The 19453-nt window shown below is 37.9% G+C and overlaps 1 protein-coding gene and 1 long non-coding RNA gene across 2 annotated transcripts; both read right to left on the bottom strand.

The window, feature by feature from the left end:
- Positions 1 to 8500: 8500 nt before the first annotated feature.
- Positions 8501 to 9990, bottom strand: LOC125496976 (uncharacterized). Its single transcript, XR_007273460.1, has 2 exons — positions 9004 to 9990; positions 8501 to 8924 (listed from the first exon to the last, which is right to left on the bottom strand). It is a non-coding gene; the product is annotated as an uncharacterized LOC125496976 (long non-coding RNA).
- Positions 9991 to 15175: 5185 nt separating this feature from the next.
- LOC104894894 (gibberellin 20 oxidase 1-B) lies at positions 15176 to 18883 on the bottom strand. Its single transcript, XM_010681258.4, has 3 exons — positions 18199 to 18883; positions 17390 to 17711; positions 15176 to 16543 (listed from the first exon to the last, which is right to left on the bottom strand). Exons 1-3 carry the CDS (start codon positions 18750 to 18752, stop codon positions 16256 to 16258), a joined length of 1164 nt encoding a protein of 387 aa, XP_010679560.3. The 5' UTR covers positions 18753 to 18883; the 3' UTR covers positions 15176 to 16255.
- Positions 18884 to 19453: the final 570 nt, after the last annotated feature.

The raw sequence follows: 19453 nt of genomic DNA on the forward strand, positions 1-19453 counted from the left end.
TCACCAGTGAGGAGTTAAGAGAAGCTGCACTTGTCCGCATGGCATCACAACAACAAATTGTCGCCACGAGTTTCAACAAAAATGTCAAGGCAAAGACGTTTAAATTAGGGGACTGGGTCCTTAGAGAAGTCATTCAAAACACTAAGGAGCTCAATGTAGGAAAGCTAGCACCGGCTTGGGAAGGCCCATACCATATCCAAAAGATAGTGGGTAACAACACCTATAGGTTGTGCACTAAAGACGGTAAGCAAATCCAAAGGAGTTGGAACTCCATCCACCTTAAACTTTATCATTTTTTACCCTTGTATCATTGAACGGAGCAGACACCATTAAAAGTAAGTAATACGCCATTTTAATTCCAGTATTGTCATCTTGTTCCCAGCGACACTGGCTCTATGGCATCATTTTTAAATTATCACTAACTCAAAGGTTTGAGAGTTGTTGGCGACGTCAATAGCTATCTTATCATGTGTTGAATGAAAGCAGACTCTCCAAACCAGACCCACTCGACGCTGGACCCTTGGTGATACCGCACTTGACGTCAATAAAAGGGTAACATACAAGCCTCTATGGATGATGGACAACTATCACAAATACATAAATGCTCCATGGTGTGAAGTGAAATAACGTGGCTTCTCCACAACAAGGGCGAACACCTAGAGAAGGTTACTACAATAGACCAAATGCGCTTAGTTGGAAGTGGTAATAACCCCTTCATTGCAACTAATAGCGACTGGGTCTCGACCTAAAAGGTACCTAACACATACATACACTTGCGCGCATAACTACACACACGAAATGCATTAATTACAAATATAACATACTATATTAACGCACGAGCCAAATTTTAAAGTGTTGCCATGAAGGCCATAAACATACAAGCTAAAAGTTAAAGTATTATCAAACAGGTGCCATAACACCACCACACAACGTAAAACATAATATCCAAACTTGGCAACACATCACCACCAAAAATAATTACATGCAAACTAATTTTTTTTAGGTGTCACAACACCTTGCAGGAATCAAAAAATTCTAGGCAACTTTAGGAGTGTCTTTATTGACGACGAAATTACCAGTAGCAGCAATGTCACTTGCGCTGACGCCGTCAGGTAGAAGATCTTTTGAGGTCCCAAATACTTCCATGAACTGCCTGACATCCGCCTCTGGGGTCCATGACAACGTCTGCCCTTCCATAAATTATTTCATCAGTCGTGCCTTGGTATTCCAAGTGTAGCGGCTAGCAGCGTTAACCAACTCCTCACGGAGGCCCGTCACCGTCAGCTCCATCTCCTCCTTCAACAACATCATCTCCGTCGACTAAGTAGTATTCAGCGTGCGCCTTTTCCTTAGCAACTTCTGCAGTGAGGTCTTTGACTTTCCCCTCTGCCTCCATCAAAGCTGTAGTAGACCGTTTCAGTTTCTCGCGAAGAGTCTTGCATTCCTTCTCCAAAGTGATGGTTGTGGAACGTAGAGCCAAGGAATTTTGGACAGCCTACATGAATAGACGCCGTTAGAAGGTACATTAAGTCATGAAACAAATAATACGTATTTTAAACTCACATAAATTTACAGAGCAAGCCCTTTGCTCGCCACTGTCGTCAGTGGCAAACTGGCCAGACGGCGTTGTGGAGCGAGAATCGCCAATTTTTCTGCCGCTAGGAAGATTGTCAGCGCAGTAATCTCGCAGAAGTTCTTCGGAAGGGTGATGGTGAAAGTCTGCCCCTCTTGCGATGGTTTCCTTGCAGACTTAGGGACGTCGCATGCGTGGAGGTCTTGGCGACCTTGGAAGGAATCATTGCGGATGGTGTCACTGTCAGGTATCCTGAGGACATCTTCCTCTTCTTCCCCCGTTCCAGCATCTCGGACTCGGAGAGGACGACGCTGGGAGTTTTGGATCTATTGGACATGGTGTTTTCTGGGAATTATAAACGGCGTCAGAGCACGTGGCCCATATGAAAATAGAAGAAGCTCTTAAGTAGATCAAGGAGGGGGAAGAAGTACATACATGACGCCATCGATGGAGAAGTATTGTTCCTTGGCTCGTTGGTATTGTTGGTATGTTCTTAAGTAGACTGGGGCAAAGCGTCACCGTTAGACAAAGACAATTCAAATCTGTTCCTGAACGTCCGTTCTTTAGCCGAGTACTTCCGCAGTAAGTGATTGACCTTCGTCCTTGTGTAGTCCGTTTCTTCAATCTTCAAGGGTAACACTTCTGCAAAGGTGAAAAAAATTAGACTGCGTCATAAACATATTCAGACAACGGCATGTCAAAGTAGAGGGGTAATTACCTCCGACATTCCACCCTTCGCGCAAGAATCCATAAGTTTTCCCAATTGATTTCTTATTCACAAAAACGTATCTTTTCTTCCGCCCTCTATCGTTGGCCCCAGAATTTTTTACTAAAGAGTGATGCCTAGATTTCAAGAAGAAGGTGTATCTTGTGTTTTCAACCTTCTTAACCTCATACAAATACAAAAAATCTTCTAACCCGAATTCCATATTCATGTCATTTGTTAGCTTATCAATTACATGAACTACCCTCCATGCCAGGGGCATACTCTGGGTAGAGTTGACTTGCATGACTGTTAGGAGTTTAGTCATTAAGGGGTTGAGGGGAACTTTATATCCAATCTTGAAAGGATATTCGTAAAGCACTACCATCCCTCTAGGGAATCTTCAAGACGTTCGTTCACATTTGAAACCCTACCTTTTGTGGAAATAGGGAGGCCAGATTTCTCCAAGAATGCATCTACTTCTTCTTGCGAAAATTCACTAGCTACACTTTCCCCCCCCCCCCAATAACCCCAACAGCAACCTAAATTATCCTTTGGCATTTTCCACAGTTTCAGGGGCTCTTCAAGATTTCCTAATTTTTTGATTCTCTTTGGGGGCCATGGAAATAAGCTAAGATTTAAGGAAAGAGGAAGTTACCTGGTATTATGGTCGAACGAAACTGGCGAAATGCTTGAATGGCCAGAATTCTTGAACTTTGAAGACGCAACAACTTTTGAAGAGAGAGAAGGAGAGAAGGGGAGTAGGTGAAAGGATGAAGTTATGATGCGACAAGGCATAAATAAGGATCGCGTGGGCAGTTGGAAAAAGCAGGCGCTTGTTTCTAGGCTAATAATTGACGGTTTTATCGAAAAGCGGTTTTCAGACATTACACGTCAATTAGGGGCAATTGTTGGGCCCAACATTTTGCATCTTGGCGGCATTATGGTTTGTGTTTGAATAAAGGGATAAGGGCCTTTGGTTATCAAAGGAATGAAGAAGTCAACATCAAATAATGCCCCATGATATGGCAGTTGAGAAGAAAAAGGGAAGCAATTGCTTAATGCGCCGATGTGGGCCGCTCAAGGAGGAAAATGGCAACGGCTACTTAGATCTTTCCATATTATGTATATATATCTCATGTAACTTAGGTCAGCTCTCTCATTAGCTCACATTGACTCAACACTCTAGCATTCTCATCATTTTCTAGTCTCCCATTAATATTCTTTGCTGTGAGGAGGAAAAAAGAGCATTGTTGTAATCATTCATCTGTATTGACGACGTCAGCCCTATAGTGGATTGGTGATCAAGAGTGTCACCCGCGATTTTTCCTGTCATTTGGGTTTTTCGCATCAACAATTTGTTTGTTCTTTTTTATTTTACTTTCGTCATTTACTTTCATTACTAGATTTAATCACTTGGTTTAGTATATAGATCTTGTTGTTGGCTCCCCCTTTCCTTTGACGTACTTAGTACAAAATCGGCATAAACATATATATACTTCCTCCGTTCTAATACAACATTTGCCTTTTAGGTAGTTCTTTAAAAAATGCAACACTTTTATGAAGGGAAAAAGAGATACACCTGAAACATTTTTAATTTTCCTTAATTCAACATAAATACGAAAACATGCTCCATTTCCAACTACCTCCTAAATCATCGAGCCATATATATGCAAGTATTGCCTATGTACCAAGCAGCTTGGGCTAGTGATAAGGAAAGAACCTTACAACATCAAGGGCTGGGGGTTCGATTCCCACTATAGGGGTACTTCGAAGAGGATTTTCCCTTACCATTCCCCAATCTCAAAGTGTTTCTTTGTAAACCCAGGCCTGGTTAACTTGCGAGAGGAGCAGGTTTGCCATGACCGTTCATCTTAACATGTGGACTCGAAAAAATACCAGTGTTGCATTCTTTGTGGAGTAAAGATGATATATAATTAGGTTTGCTAGTGTTTATTATAAATACTAGTATGAACACTTTATTTTTAACAATTAAAATGAAGTTTAAGAGTATCTTTTAAAATAAATGATTCAAATATGGGAAAAGTACTTTTTATATTGGTTCATATCAAAACTTGAAAAATTTAATAAGATGTTACGCGCCATTCTCGAATTGGGCATAGTTGCTTGGTGGATGGCAAGGAGAAAAAGGAGTAAATCCATTGATCACTGCCTATTGGAGTTACAGTGGAAAGCATTTGTTTTTGCTATTAATGAAGTGAAAGTACCTTATAATATTTTACTAGGTTTAGACCCGGGCGATGCCTCGCGGTTTTTTCTATGCTACAATTTAGTAGTAGTTAGATAAGTCATCGCATACTTATTTATAAAATTATGTCATTCATTATATGGATTTCAAAATTTCTCTTATCATACGTCATCATTAATTTTGATTAAATAAGCAATAATAGTATAGTGGAGTGATGGTTGTATCTCTTTCTTTCATACTTGAGGTTGTGGGTTCGAATGTTCACGTATACTTCGTTTTTTTTTACTATATGAGAAAGACGTGAATAGAATGTTACTCAATAAGGGTTGGTGACACATGGCACATATACGTCTTAGGAACGCTTTTCAATATATTAGACGTGGATGCGGTCTAGGCCCATCTTTAATACAGACTTATGATCAAATTTTGTTTATAGTATTACTGTAAATATAAGGGTAGTACTGTAGTGGTTAACACTGCTTTTCAAATGGTATCATGCATACATAATTAATTTTAATAAACATGCAAATTTATTTATTTTTAAGGACGCAAGGGATATGTTTAATAACATTAACTAATTACAACAAATATTTGTAATTTTGCCAAAACATGAATCACCAAGAGATGTTAAATCAGATGGTGATTCTTTGAAAACCCTTACATAAGGTCAGAGGTTCGAGCTCAGGCTTCAGCATATTTATTTTTTAAATAATGACCACTTAACTTTGTTGGTTAACATACACGTGGCAAAATTCTGGTGGCAGGAGGAGGGTGCCACGTGGCGCATCGACGTTGTTACGCACGCCTTTTTAATATATTTGTATAGATTAATGGTTATTGTGACAAAATCTTCAGTTTTTTACTCCTTACATCCCAATATATAGTTCTTGTTTCTATTTTAATAGTCAAACTTTAAAAACTTTGATCAAATACTCTCACTAATGTGTATAAAATAACATACTCATAGTGGGTCTTGTTAGATTGCCACAATGTGTACATTTATAATATCAACTTTTTATATCTTTTACTAATATGAAATAGAAGATATCATAGGTTAAAGATACGTCTTGAAAACTGTGCAAAAAGAAATAGTAAATATATTATGGGACGGAGGGAGTATTAGTTTATGGCATAACTTATCAGTTTACTGATATATATTAATTATTAATTTATGGTATAACTCATTAATTTATCGATACAATCTCATCAGTTTATGGACATAACTCATCAAGTTGTAGGCATAAACTAATAACTAAGCTATGAGTTTATGGACATAACCTATCAATTTATGAACATAGTTTAGATTAACACTAGTTTTTATTAGGATTGAGAGTTTGTCTTGTAATAGATTGCCTACTTTTAAATTAAAATTAGGCAATAGTAAGCCTAATATTAAAAAGAGAATTAGTCCAATAATAACTAGATTAATTTTTCTCGGTGACTAGTTTAATCCATTTAGCAATTAGGTCTACTTTTATATTAAAAATTTCCAGTGAGCTGAAATTTGGTTTGTAAATTAACCAAAGTTGCAATTAATTGTGGAAAAAACATTGCATTTTATTAGGAGCATAATGGAGATCTGATTACAAAATGCACCAAATAAATTGGGCGACTCATGATATACGGACCTGAATTCGAGAGCAAGAGAAAGTATGTATAATTAATTTTTATTAGGGATATTCATATAAAGAAACAAAAAAAAGGTAGTAGTGAGATTAATGGAAAGTAGTGAAACGAATCTTTGACATGGAAAGCCTCTTATTTAATAATTGAGACTGACGCAAAGATAATAGGAGATTACGATTACCCCCACCACTCATTAATTTCAGTCAATGATTCTCTTAAAATCTCCAACATGAAACATTTTTCTTTGTGCAACATTATGAAACATAATGATTGGTTACAGATTGGATTGATATATATTTACATGGTTGATGATGAGCTTATAATATTCTCAACGAGGTTGGATCAGATTTTTTGATATAGTATGGTGAATTTCCTTCCCCTTTCTCATTCATCATTGAAATATATTTATACAACTTATTTAGAGAGTCTTACTAGGACTAACAATCTTATTCCTAATAGTAGTACATATCTATATAAAGTCCTAACACCCTCTCTCAAGTTAGAGCATGCAAATTGCGAATGCCCATCAACCAAAGTGAGTTGATGGTGCTGCTCCATAGGAAACTCTGACGGCTTGGCACCCAATAGGCCACCCTCAGATTATGATATCCAAGGCATATTTGCGTTGACACATAAAAATTCCCTGCGGCCCCCTGGCAATTTCAAGGCCTAGGAAATACTTCAAAGCACCCAAATCCTTCATTTTAAAACATTTTCCAAGATAAGCTTTGAAGTTCAGTAAAGCTTCCTGATCATTCCCTGCAATAATCATATCATCCACATAAATAAGAACGTTCAACTGAACGTTCCCCGTGGTTAAAGTGAACAAGGAATAATCAGAATACGACTGCTTAAAACCATATGCTTTCAGCGTAGTGGCTAATTTAGCAAACTAACAATTAGGTGCCTGCTTCAAGCCATACAATGATTTCTTCATCCTGCACACTATATTAGTATTTCCTTCCTCAAAACCAGGAGGGATTTTCATATACACTTCCTCCTCCAAATTACCATGTAAAAAGGCGTTATGGACATCCATCAGATGAATGTCCCATTTTTTCACCGCTGAAATTGCTAGAAAAGTGCGAATGACAGTCATTTTTGCTACAGGGGCAATGTTTCATTATAATCAATTCCTTCCACCTGATGATGACCAAATCTGGCCTTCAATCTCTGTAATTTCTCCTGCTCATCATATTTTCTGTATAAACCCACTTACTCCTCAAGGATTTCTTGCCAGGAGGAAGAGGTTGCAATTTCCATGTTCCTTGATCTCCCATAGCTTTATCTCAACTCCCATGGCTTCATGCCATCCTTCATGCTTCATAGCTTCCTTAAATGATTTCGGAAGATGCCCAACAGTTATGGCTTCTAGAAATCTATGATGTTTGTCAGAAATTTTTTCACAACTAACATAATGCATGTCTAATAGGATAGAGTACCCGAGGACGATGTTGAAACAGGTGCATGAGTCGACGAACTTTTCTTTTTCACTACAGTATGAGTCACATAATCCTGCAATTTTAAATTTCCAATAATTTTAGCCCGTTTTAATTTCCGCGCCCGAAATCAGTTCCACCATGCTCCTTACACCCTCCCTACGTGCCAACATCCCTGGCCACACCTGCAGGGCTTGGTGCATATGGCTCTGCCTCCATAGCTGGCACCACCTCGACCCGTGGCTCGCCGTCCACTGCCGGCACCACCTCTACTGAATCGCCTACGTTAAGTCCCCCGTCAACATCGATATAAACTTCAACATCAGGCACATGTATTTCCTCTTCAAATAATTCGTCCATTCATGTATATCCCTTCACAACTAACTCATTTATAGGTGCAGACACAACAAAAGGAAATTTATTTTCAATAAACTTGACATCAAGGAAACAAAATATTTGTTGGTTTCAAAATCATACAATTTACATCCTTTCTGAGTGTAGGAATATCCAACATACACACATCGACAATCAACTAGCAAACTTATCAACCCCATGAGAAATGTTATAGGCATAACACAAACAACTAAAAATCTTGATATCTCTCATCTTAGGGGGCTTACTAAACAAACATTCATATGGGGTCTAATAATCAAGAACAACAGAAGGAGTTCTATTTATCAACTGGCAAGCTAACTGCATACAATCCTCCCAAAATTTCAAAGGTAGATTAGCCTGGAATCGCAAAGCACGTGCAACATTTAAAATATGACCATGTTTTGTCTCAACTCTACCATTATGTTGTGGAGTTTTAACACAAGAAGTTTAAAAAATGATCCTTTGTTGCACAAAATAAGGTTTGAGGCAAATAAATTCATTACTATTATCACTATGCACACATTTTATTTTCAGGTCAAATTAGCGATCAACCAAAGCCACAAAATGCAGAAACATAGTCTCAACTTCCAATTTATTATATAATAAATACGTCCAAACAGTGCGGGAAAAACCATCTACAATCGTCAAAAAATATGAAGCACCACAAGCAGACTTAATTTGATATGGCCCCCATAAATCACAATGAATTAATTCAAAAATTCTACTAGCTCTACTATTGCTTTTAGGAAAACTAGTTCGAGGTTGATGAGCACGAAAACAAACATCACATCCATCTTTATTGCAACTACTAATGCTAGATGGACTCACACACGGTAAATGATGCAGAACTTTCTCCGAAGGATGACCCAAACGCTTATGCCAGATATCAATCCATCCCATTCCATCCACAGCCATGATCTTCACCTTTGGAACACCTCGGGAAAAAAAAAGTCCATCTTTCCGCTCACCCTCTCCAATCAACATCCTCATTTTGCTGTCCTATAATACACACAATATGTAGTGAATTGAACAATACAATTTACAGAATCTAATAACAGCGGGATAGAAATCAACTTACAGTCTAGATTAGGCACAAATAAAATATAAGTAATTTGAAGATTTCCAAGAAGAATCACATCTCCCTCATGGGTAGCCTCGGCAGAGCTACCATCCGGCAACCCCACCGGAGATCCATCAATTTTTCGTGCATTATGTAAATATGATAAAGTGCCTGTGACATGATGAATGACACATGTATCTAAAATCCACAAAGATTTTCCATTCAAATGATCGTTTGGTTTAGGAAGAGTTAACAAATCCAAAAGATTTTTCCATTGGTCAGTAGTAATGCCCGCAAGACTCGCGGAATCAAGATCGTGGGGCTGTTGTACGCCACATTTGGACCTGTTGGAGAGATAAGGACTAGTGACGACATTATTAATGGCATAAAAATTCAACAAATCAACACTATTCTTCTTTGTAATGTTTAGGGACAACATAATGGCACGCTGCGTCAATTCCTTATGACTTTTTCTCTCCTCTTTAATCTCCTTCATCATGTATGTGCCTTGGTCCTATTTAATTCGAACCAGCACGGCTTCACAGACCTTCAACAACAGGCGACCAGTTGCAACCCAAACACTCACCGGCAGATTTCCACTTCCCTTTGCTATCAGCGTCAGCAGTAATGCCTAAAAACCGCGAAAAAAATTCGAGTCTTGGTTCGTATTTTCAGATTTTGTGGTTCTGTTTTTTCAGATTTTGGGGTACGATTTCGGCGGGGTTTGGTGTTTTTCGGTGTGCCAGGGTCAAGTTTATGGTGGTGGTTGGTGTTTTCGGTGGTTTTCGGTTTGCGTCGGTGGTGGCGGTTTGTGGTGTTGTCGGTTTCTGGATTCAAGGTTGTTGCGATTTGGTGTTTGCCGAGGTCGCGCAAAGAAGACGAGAGTAAAAAAAGATTCGAAAGTTAAGGTAGGAAGGAATTGGTTCGGGTATATATTCAAGGAACTCGAAAAGTGGCGAGTGGTGGTTCAGTCGTGGGGGTGCGATTTCGTTGGGGTTTGTCCGTTTTCCGGTGCGCGAGGGTCACGATTCTATTGTTAATAGGTGTTTGCAGTTAGGGATGGCAATGGGGAGGGTCCACCTGAACCCAACCCTAGACTCGTTTATTTTTTTACAGACACATGCCCGCCCCAGATTCATTGGGTCTAGATTTTTCAGACCCAGATTCGCTGGGTCTAACGGGTTGGTCCTAAATGGGTCCTTCGTAATTTTAAGTTTTCATCACATTTTTGAATATCTGAAATTAAAAAATGTTCGCCCTAATATATTTAGGTCATGTATCCATGGTTAAAGCATTATTTAAAGAAAATTTTAAAAATTAACTCATAAAATCTTAAAATGTTACAACTTACAAAGTTACAAGTCTTAGATGTAGTTACAACACTAACGAGTTCACAAAATCATAACTCATACAACCTTAGAGTTTAGGTAAAAAAAAATATAATATGTAAATGAGTCTGCGGGCCGGATCTGGGTCTAGCATATGTGGACCCGGACCCAGACCTGACCCGTGCTCTTTGGGACCCAGACCTGACCCGTGCTCATTGGGACCCAGACCCGAGTTGGACCCATTGGGTCTAAATTTTTTGGACTCAGACCCATATAAATGGGTCGGGTCCTAGCGGGTCTAGATTGGGTCCATGACCCATTGCCATCTCTATTTGCAGAGGTCTGGGTTCAAGGTGGATGGTGGTGTTCGTCAATGATTTATTGGTCATGGTGTTCGTCAGTGGTTTGTTGGTGGTGTTGCTCTTCAATAGACTGGGTGCGAGGGTGGTTCGGATAGTCGGAGATTTTCGGTTCGCGGTGTACGAGTTGGTCAGTTTTGCTTTGGTGGTTTCTGGTAGTCGGGGGTCGTGGTATGTCTGTGTTCTATGGTGGTTGTCGGCTGCTGGGTTCAAGCATTTTGTTTATGTCGTTGATTTTTGTATTTTCCCTTTTTTCGGTTGGCTTTGGTTTGTGTTCTCTTTTTCTTTTCCGGTTGTCGTTGGTTTTTTTTACGGTTTTGCATTGGTGTTTTTTGGTTGGTTGTTTTACAGAGAAAAAATTCTTAGGCTCTTGATACCATGATAAATTTTGGACAATTTCCTTCCCCTTTCTCATTCATCATCGGAATATATTTATACACTTTATTTAGAGAGTCCTACTATGACTAACAATCTCATTCCTAATACATATCATATAAAGAGTCCTAACAGTTTTGTTTAGGCGAAATCATTTAGGTGGGTATTTCGGGTATAAAACAGGGACGTTAAGGGTTAATGACCGTTGACGAAATTATAAGGCTTGACATTTTTGGGAGTTGTCGATGCATGTTTATTGGTGTACTTGAACAAGTAACAAGGGTAAATGACCTCGAGGGTTGCCGAGAACACGTACTACGATGCCTAAGTAAGACAAGGTTCGTCAAGGTAATGTGCATGCAGATAAAGGTAAATATGGTTAGAAAGAATGTACCTTGTGAGTAGTGCATGTAGTCTAAATAGGCAAGGAATAGTAGGTTGGTTGTTTGAATAAGATCTCTAATCCGTACACGTGTGTGTCATTGCCTAACGTGTGTGTCATCGCCTAACGTGTGTGTCAGACCGATGTCGGTCTCCCTCATTGAGGGCCAACAGTTAAAAGACTACAACCATATCGTAGGCCGACAAATGTAAATATGTTGTTAGCAATCCAGTCAAGTGGATTATGACCCTGTCTGACAATTAGCGGATAGCTATTAGCTATTAGATGATTGTATTAGGTGATAGATGTTAGGTGATTGTATTAGCTGATTTGAATATTTGATTGTATTAGCTATTTGTATAAAGGTGTATAGTAAGTAGCTAATAGCTGATTGCTAAATTATCGTGCAAAAGGATCAATAAGGATTAAGGACATGTGCACAATATGTTATTACACCTTTTATCATTTACTAATGTAATTTTTAACAACTTTAGGACATATGTAATTGGTCCACTCGATTCCCAAACCTCTAATGTTAAAAAGCTCCTCCACTCAACTTTTTCGAAAGAGCTTTTTGGGCTCAATAAGCTAAATGAAAGTGTTTTTAACATATAAACTTCTTTTTACTTAAAAAGCAGAAATTTCGGTCCACCTGTCCGGACCCGAATTTTTCGGGTTTGGACCGGACTAGGAACCCAAAATCTGGATTTTCCGTGGACCGTGGACCGGAATCTTCGATCCGGTCCAAATTCCGGTCGGTCAGATCCATATTCCGTTCTGACCCTGGTCTTTGCACATCGCTACCTGCAAGGTTTGCACTTTGATAACCTCTACAATCTCTCTGATTTTCCTTACGACTACATCCGACAACATGAACCATTCTCCCACTGTCTCCTCGTCAAACAACATCCCTTACCTCCATGACAAGGCTCGATACAACGACAACTTCGTCGACGAGTGGTTCATCGTCTTCCTCCTTTTCTTCCCCCTCTCTCCTTTCCTTCTCTATCTATTCGTATTTAATTAATATTTAGAATGAAAATGAAATTTATATTTAACAGATCTAAACCAATAAAAAAAGTGACACGTGGACATATAACTTATTATAAAATATCATTTACCTGATAGGTTCATTTAAATCGAATATCACTGTGTGGATTATTCCGAGTTGAACAAAAGATTGAATTATGACTTATTTTAAGCAGATTGACTTGTTCTTGATAATTTTTCATTTATAAGTTTGATATGCACAGTTGAAAAAGTAAGTGTGGAAAGAACTTACTGGAAAGCAAGTGTGAGGGTATTTTTCCGAAATTTAATCAACCGTTTGGATGAAACATGTCTCAGTCATTCAAAAACTAATTCTCAATCTATTATGACACTATTGTATCAGTTTAAGGAATTCTTATTGTATGAGCTAAGCCTATATATCTATCAGTTTTCAAGCCATTTATCAATTTATGAACCTTTTTATGATGAGTTTATGAATATTGTTTATCAATTTATATATATTAGCTAGAATAATTTGTTAAAACGGATCTTTTATATACCACTTTTTGCGAGAAACAACAATTATTTCTGCACCGGAAACTACTAGGCCAACGTAACAATATGATATAAAATTGTTTCCTGCAAAAATAAAATTTTAAGGTATTCATTTGACAGAAAAATTATATAAGGTTGTTTGTCACAGAAAGTGTTATATAGAAGGTCTGATTTGATAATTAATTCTCCTATTATTTATTAGTTTACGGGCTTCATTTATCAGTTTACGGGTCAAATTATTTATTAGTTTATGGTATAGTCTTATAAGTATAACGGACACAAACACATTGTATGGGCATAACTTATCAATTTGTAGAGGTAAGCTAAGCTATGACTTTTTTTTTGACATCAGGAAAATTTGCATTAATTAAAATTGAAAGTACAACCTAATGCTTGTACAACGAAATCGAAGACAAAGCAAATGAAACTAGAAGAGCTTCATTGGCTCTTACATACTCTGCGAAATAAAAACAAACTATTACATATTCAGACCAACTTAGACTAATCTCAAGCGATGCGATGAGGATGGGGGACAAAGTTCTTGATGAAACAGACCTGAAACGAGAGGAAACCTGTTGAAAGGCGACACCAAAACAATCTTCAAAAGTAGATTGCCGCAACTCACCTAGTAACTTCAAAAGTCTACTATCCACAAAATTCCAAGGTCCTTGAACAGAAACACCTTCCTGGAATTCTACTGATGAAAGTAACCAAGAAATCACCTCCTTTGGTAACTTCTAACCCTTGAACAAGGGTAACCAGAGTTTAGTCTCGCAAGACTGAAATCGAAATGCGTGGAGGACATAACTTGCTCCAAATTAAATTGGAGGGCCTCCCACAAGATGCATTTTTGATGTGTGATGACTTCAAATTTAAAGGTCATCACTTGAAATTTGGGCGACTTATAATGAATAAAATCACCCAATCGACGGATTCGAAGATCCGTCCTTGCAATCACAAACCTAGAAGATATAACCACAACAGGAATAAAAAGATCATTACCTCTCAACCCAATACTTCAACCCCTATATATTCATAACTAGATCTGAATAACCCTAAATTAAAGCGTAAAGAAAGAACATAAGCAAGATACCCAAAACAAAACAACAACCATTACATGATAGATTGATACCACACCAAAACGAGCACCATAAAAACTTCAAACACTGCAATATACCTTCACGGACCAACGATGGAGTCCTCAGCGAGCCAACAAACCGACAACTTAACACTAGAGGGGAACGGGAAGGGGACACTAACACTAAAGCTCAAAACATAGCAGGGGTATGGGGAGGAGAACCTATAACTAACCACTTTGAAGACGAACAGGGGATCAGGGAAGGGGAAAACTAATCCTAACTTCAAGCACGGAGAACTAGGGGTATGGGGAGGGGGAACTAACCCTAAAACTAGGACAACGCAGGGTGGACTCACGGCACGCAGTGAAGCTTTAGGACACTTTGGTGGGCAACTCGACACGGGGAAAGAACTACTCGACAGGGACGGGGGAGGGGAAACGATGAGGACAACGCGGGGAGAGGGAGGGCAAGGACGACGGGGAACAGGGGGTAGAGGAGGCCAAAAACTAACGTGAAGGGGGAACGACGACGGAGGGGTACACGGCGGAGGTTGAGACAGACAGACGCTAACGGAGGACGAAGGGGCGGGGGAAGAATACCAACAAAGGGAAAAAGACAACAAATTAAACCTATAAACTGAAAAAAAAACTAAATGCTAACCGTTGGAAGGGGGTGGAAGCAGGCTCGCCGGCGGCTAAGAGAGCGGCGCGCGCTCAGCCAGCCACCATTGAGCCGGCTGGAGGTGGCGCGGAGAGGTAGTGTGTTACGGTTTTAGGGTTCGAGTATTCTGGAGAGAGAAGGAAGAGTAGTGTGTGTTATCTCTACATACTTTTAAGCTATGACTTTATGGACATAAGCTATCAATTTTTGGATACAAGCTATCAACAATTTCAGCTGCGGTAGAGTTTGAAGATTACATTGAAGTGAAAGAGGAGGAGGAAAGCAGCAGCAGCAACATAGGTATGAGAAAAAGGAGGAATCATCCCGAAATCCCTAAGTGTGGTGGAATCTATTGTCGTTCAAATTGCCAATTTTACATTCGCTTAACTGAGAGTATGAAACAGTTTCAACTAAGACTTTTCAAATTTTGATATGCACTTTTTAGCTATGAAGCACGGGTACGCCTCTCAGGCGCCGTTTCCCGTACCGGGTACGGGTACGGTACGGGTACGTGACAGATTCGCCTGGGATTCGTACCCAAAACGATTCCGGGCACGTGGGTACGGGGCAAATTAATGGGTACGGTGGTCTTCATCTAGGTACGGGGCTGGGTACGTTTTTGGCCGTCGAAATTGAGAACTCAGAAGACTCAGCACTTCTTCGAAACTCTCGCTCTTCCCTCCGTTGTGCTCCGGCGTATCTCTAACGACCCTTCTTCGCTCTTCCCTCCGTTGTTCTCCTCTCCGTTCTGGTTTACTTTTTTATTTTCAGGGGGTGGGCCCGATTTGTGGTTCGGGTGGTTTCAGGGGGTTGGGTGGTTTAGATCTGGGTGGGTACAGTGGTGGCAGTGTGATAGTGGCGGTGGTGGGTTGTGTTAGTGGTGACTGGTGATTTGGTGAAGGGGAAAGGTTTAACTAATGAAGATGTGAGATACTGAGATGTCACGTGAAAGTAAGAGGGTGAGGGTGGTGTTATTGGTGTACAGGTGTAGTACAGCTGTCAATGTTCTAAAAAAAAATTGTAGTCTTTATACTTTGTCAGTTTGTCTTCTCTCTATTGCTTCTTTTCTTTTTTTTTGTTTTTTTTGCTAAATCAAATTATCATAATCTTATATGCTTTTCGGTAAAATATCTTTTTTTAAATATTCTAAAAAGGAAAGTTTATATATGTTTTATATGTATGTTTTTTAATTTTTTGTATAAAAATAAACAAAGATTTATGAACCTAATATTTTTCATTAAAATGTATTTACATTTTTTTTTGCCGAATCTCAGCCGTACCGTTTTCGGAAATTTTAATTTTGCCGTTTTCCGTCCCCGTACCCGTACCCGTATCCGTTCCCGTACCCGTATCAGTGCTACATAGCTTTTTAGTACTGTCATTTGTTAACTTAATGTAGAAAGTTCTATTGAAACCTAAGAAAGAAGACAACTCATGCCCAATAAAAAATGAAATTAATTATAAGAACATTTTAGTATCTTATTCTTGAGAATTTCAGACTTACACAGTAATATATGAATTTAATATTTTGGTAATGAAAGTTTAGACTTCCAGATTGATTTTCTTAGAATCATCTGAAGACAACCTTGACCACATCCAATTGGTGAAGCTTTCAAGAGTATTGGCATCAGCTCGATAATGTTTTTGAGTAAACAACACAAAATCAGACCATGTAAAATCAGGGTACTTCCTTGGCTTATTTAGACTTTCTGGTGGTTTTACTACTTTGTCTTCTTTTGGGCATAGGAAAAATGCCATTGTCGTTCTCGCTACCTTCTCATTCACCACTGCTCTATGCAAGCAACTCTTGTATTGCCCATTCGTCATTGCCTGCATTATGAAAAGGAAGATGATGTAAATTAATAAAGCATATACTTCGTATTTATTTGGAGCTCGACATACCAATTGTGATATAAAATACATATATAATAAGAAGTTGCATCCAACAAAAAATGATTTTCAATTGTAAAACGGAATTGTTATATGTAATTAATCATAAGAGCTACGTATAACAGGATAAAAGCAAAACTATAAGCATTGGAAAAATTTATATGCATGTAGTGAAGGTAGTCATATTAATAAGTAAAAACTATAAAAAAAATTGATATTCATTATGAATAGATATTCTAAAACGAACATAAGATCTAAGAAGATTCCATTTGACTAAATTTATTTGTTACGTATAAGTCATATGCAATTTTTATTATATATTTGTACCGTGAGCAGGAGGTGAGTCTAATATTCTTCAAGAAAAATGAATGAAAGCTTAAACTATAAGAGGACGTTTCGTTGTTAGCTATAATAGATAATAATTCCACATCTATATATATATGTGTTTGTTTTCTTTTAGCACCTTCTCAAGTAGGGACGAAGTCACACACCCATGTGTGGATTATCCATATATCCAATCAATAACGAGGACAATATACATCAAACAAAAATCTTTCATATTTCCCTATTCTATGACAAAAAACATATGAATTCATTAAAAAGTTGATGTAGCTAGTCCGAAAAAATCTTTCATCTTTCCCTATTCTATGACAAAAACATGTCAATTCATTGACAACTTGGTTTAGTAAAAAAGGCCAATATTTGTCCCTGGCATGTCTTATTAAGAACAAAACAACCTAATCACTTGTTACCTAGGAGTCTACGAAAGTGATAAGGAAATCATACCATGAAAGTATCCCCAATGTTAATCACCAAAGCATCAGCACGAGGTTCTACTGCTTGCCATTTGTTGTTGACAAACACTTCAAGACCTTCAACTTCGTTTTGGTATAGCACTGTCAAAGATGTTGGATCACAATGTGGCCCTGTTCCTAAAACTAGATCTGGTTCATCACAAGATGGATAGTAGTTCAATCTCATGATTGACTTAGCATCTTCAAAGAAATCGCGGTAGTAGGATCGATCTACTCCCAAACTGATAGCTAATAGTTCAAGTATAATAAGCGATAGCTTATGCATTTCATTACAATAATTCTGGTAAATTGCCCTACAAAAGTTGTAAAAACAATTAGTTTCAGACAAAAACAAGACTGTCTCATACAAAATTTTGACAAGTTGGAAATGGCATTCATGCTTATAAAAGGACCACACTAATATTGTACTAAACTTTATTAAACAGTCACATAGTCACATTGCATAATTAAGATTAATTAACTCAATCCTTAAATATCATTTTCTACTTAAATACTGACGAATCACGCAAGGTTGTCTTAAACACATTGGTGGTTTTGTACTAAACTTCTTATTGTAGAAATTGAATTTAAAAAATTATGCGTAATTTTATGAAGCATAATTTTATGAAGTAAAACATTGCATTTACATTTGGTTCTCTAAGGTCAAGTTTATTATTTTCTGACTTTGACCATTGTTTTAGTATTAAATGTTGATTTCTATCAAAAAGTTCACATGATATCATATATTATGTACCAAATTAATAGATGATATGCAAATTGCAATATTAATAATATGCTTACCCGATATGCTCAAACTCAGTGCCCAACACCGAGGTAAAGTAATCAATTGCGGAATCGTCGTTGTTCATGGCATGGTGCGGAAAAGATAACGTCTCTTTCCAAGGTAAGTTAGTTGACAAACGATCAGCATGAGCAACAGACAAGCCCCATAACTGACCCGGCTTCTTCAAAGCCTTTGCCTTTAATGTTGTTGGTAGCATGAAGAAATGACCAATATTATCATATGCCTCCTTTAGGAGTTTAGGGTCAAGTCCATGGTTGATCACTTGGAAAAAACCATGGTTTGAGCAAACATCCTTAAGAAGCTCGGCCGCGTCTTTGGTGGCCATTTCATCCCCTCTAATGAACCCTTCAAGGTCGATTATCGGGGCGTCGAGTTTTTGTTTAGGTTGGTTAATGTCATCAAGAGACCAAATGAAGCTCTTGGGGACATTTGTGTGTTGTTTTTGCACAATGGAGTTTTTTGGAGAATGGGTGATGGAATTATTTTTCTTTTGGGTTTGGAGCTCCCATGGAGTGACAAAGTTGGTAAGAATGGATACACTTGAATCCATTTTATAGCAATAAAATTTGAAGAAATAAAACAAGTTAAGGATGTCCTTTGTATAGGAGGAGGTATTTATAGGACAAGCTAGCTACTAAGTGTCTAAGTTAGGTTTTTGGACTGAAACAAAAATTATGGAAGGATTATAAAAGATCTTGGATATAGGTTCACACGCAAAGCCTTTTGGATTGACGAGTCTATTCAATTATTATAGAGTTTTTAAATCTTTTGTTCCATTTTTGTATGATTATGTGTAACATTCAATATTATCTATATTAATTAATATATGAAAATACGTTTCTAAGTAAAGAACGATGTCACTTGGTGGTTTCCCTTATGATGTTTAAATTATTCCACGTAATCCACATTCAATAAAAAAAATAAAAAAATTTATTGTATAAGATTCGATCACTTGACTTCAAGCTTATATATTAAAGTCTCCTTAACCTGTAAACTATATGACATTTGATGTTATTATTTCAAAGTAAAACTTTTCCTTACCCGAAGTATAAACCGTACTTAATAACTAGTTGGTCCATTATAATCAGTATAATTTTTATTATTATTGCTATATGTGTGTTCAATTGTTCGTACATATAATGTGGTAAAACTAGCTACTTTATTGACATAATATATTTTTCTTATTATATAAATCTCATAAAGTACTGAACTTGAGGAGAAAAAATATACTCCCTCCGTTTCGAAATTCAC

Source organism: Beta vulgaris, chromosome 1 (assembly GCF_026745355.1).
Source record: "Beta vulgaris subsp. vulgaris cultivar EL10 chromosome 1, EL10.2, whole genome shotgun sequence".
Classification (NCBI taxonomy): Eukaryota; Viridiplantae; Streptophyta; class Magnoliopsida; order Caryophyllales; family Amaranthaceae; genus Beta; species Beta vulgaris.

What these genes read in the sequence shown, in the direction of transcription:
- LOC104894894 (XM_010681258.4), bottom strand. Translation starts at nt 18,752, where the DNA reads ATGGATTCAAGTGTATCCATTCTTACCAACTTTGTCACTCCATGGGAG. An exon ending in ACTGAGTTTGAGCATATCGG is followed by an intron (nt 17,712 to 18,198) that starts GTAAGCATATTA and finishes CAACTTTTGTAG; the next exon opens with GGCAATTTACCAGAATTATT. An exon ending in ACATTGGGGATACTTTCATG is followed by an intron (nt 16,544 to 17,389) that starts GTATGATTTCCT and finishes TTCATAATGCAG; the next exon opens with GCAATGACGAATGGGCAATA.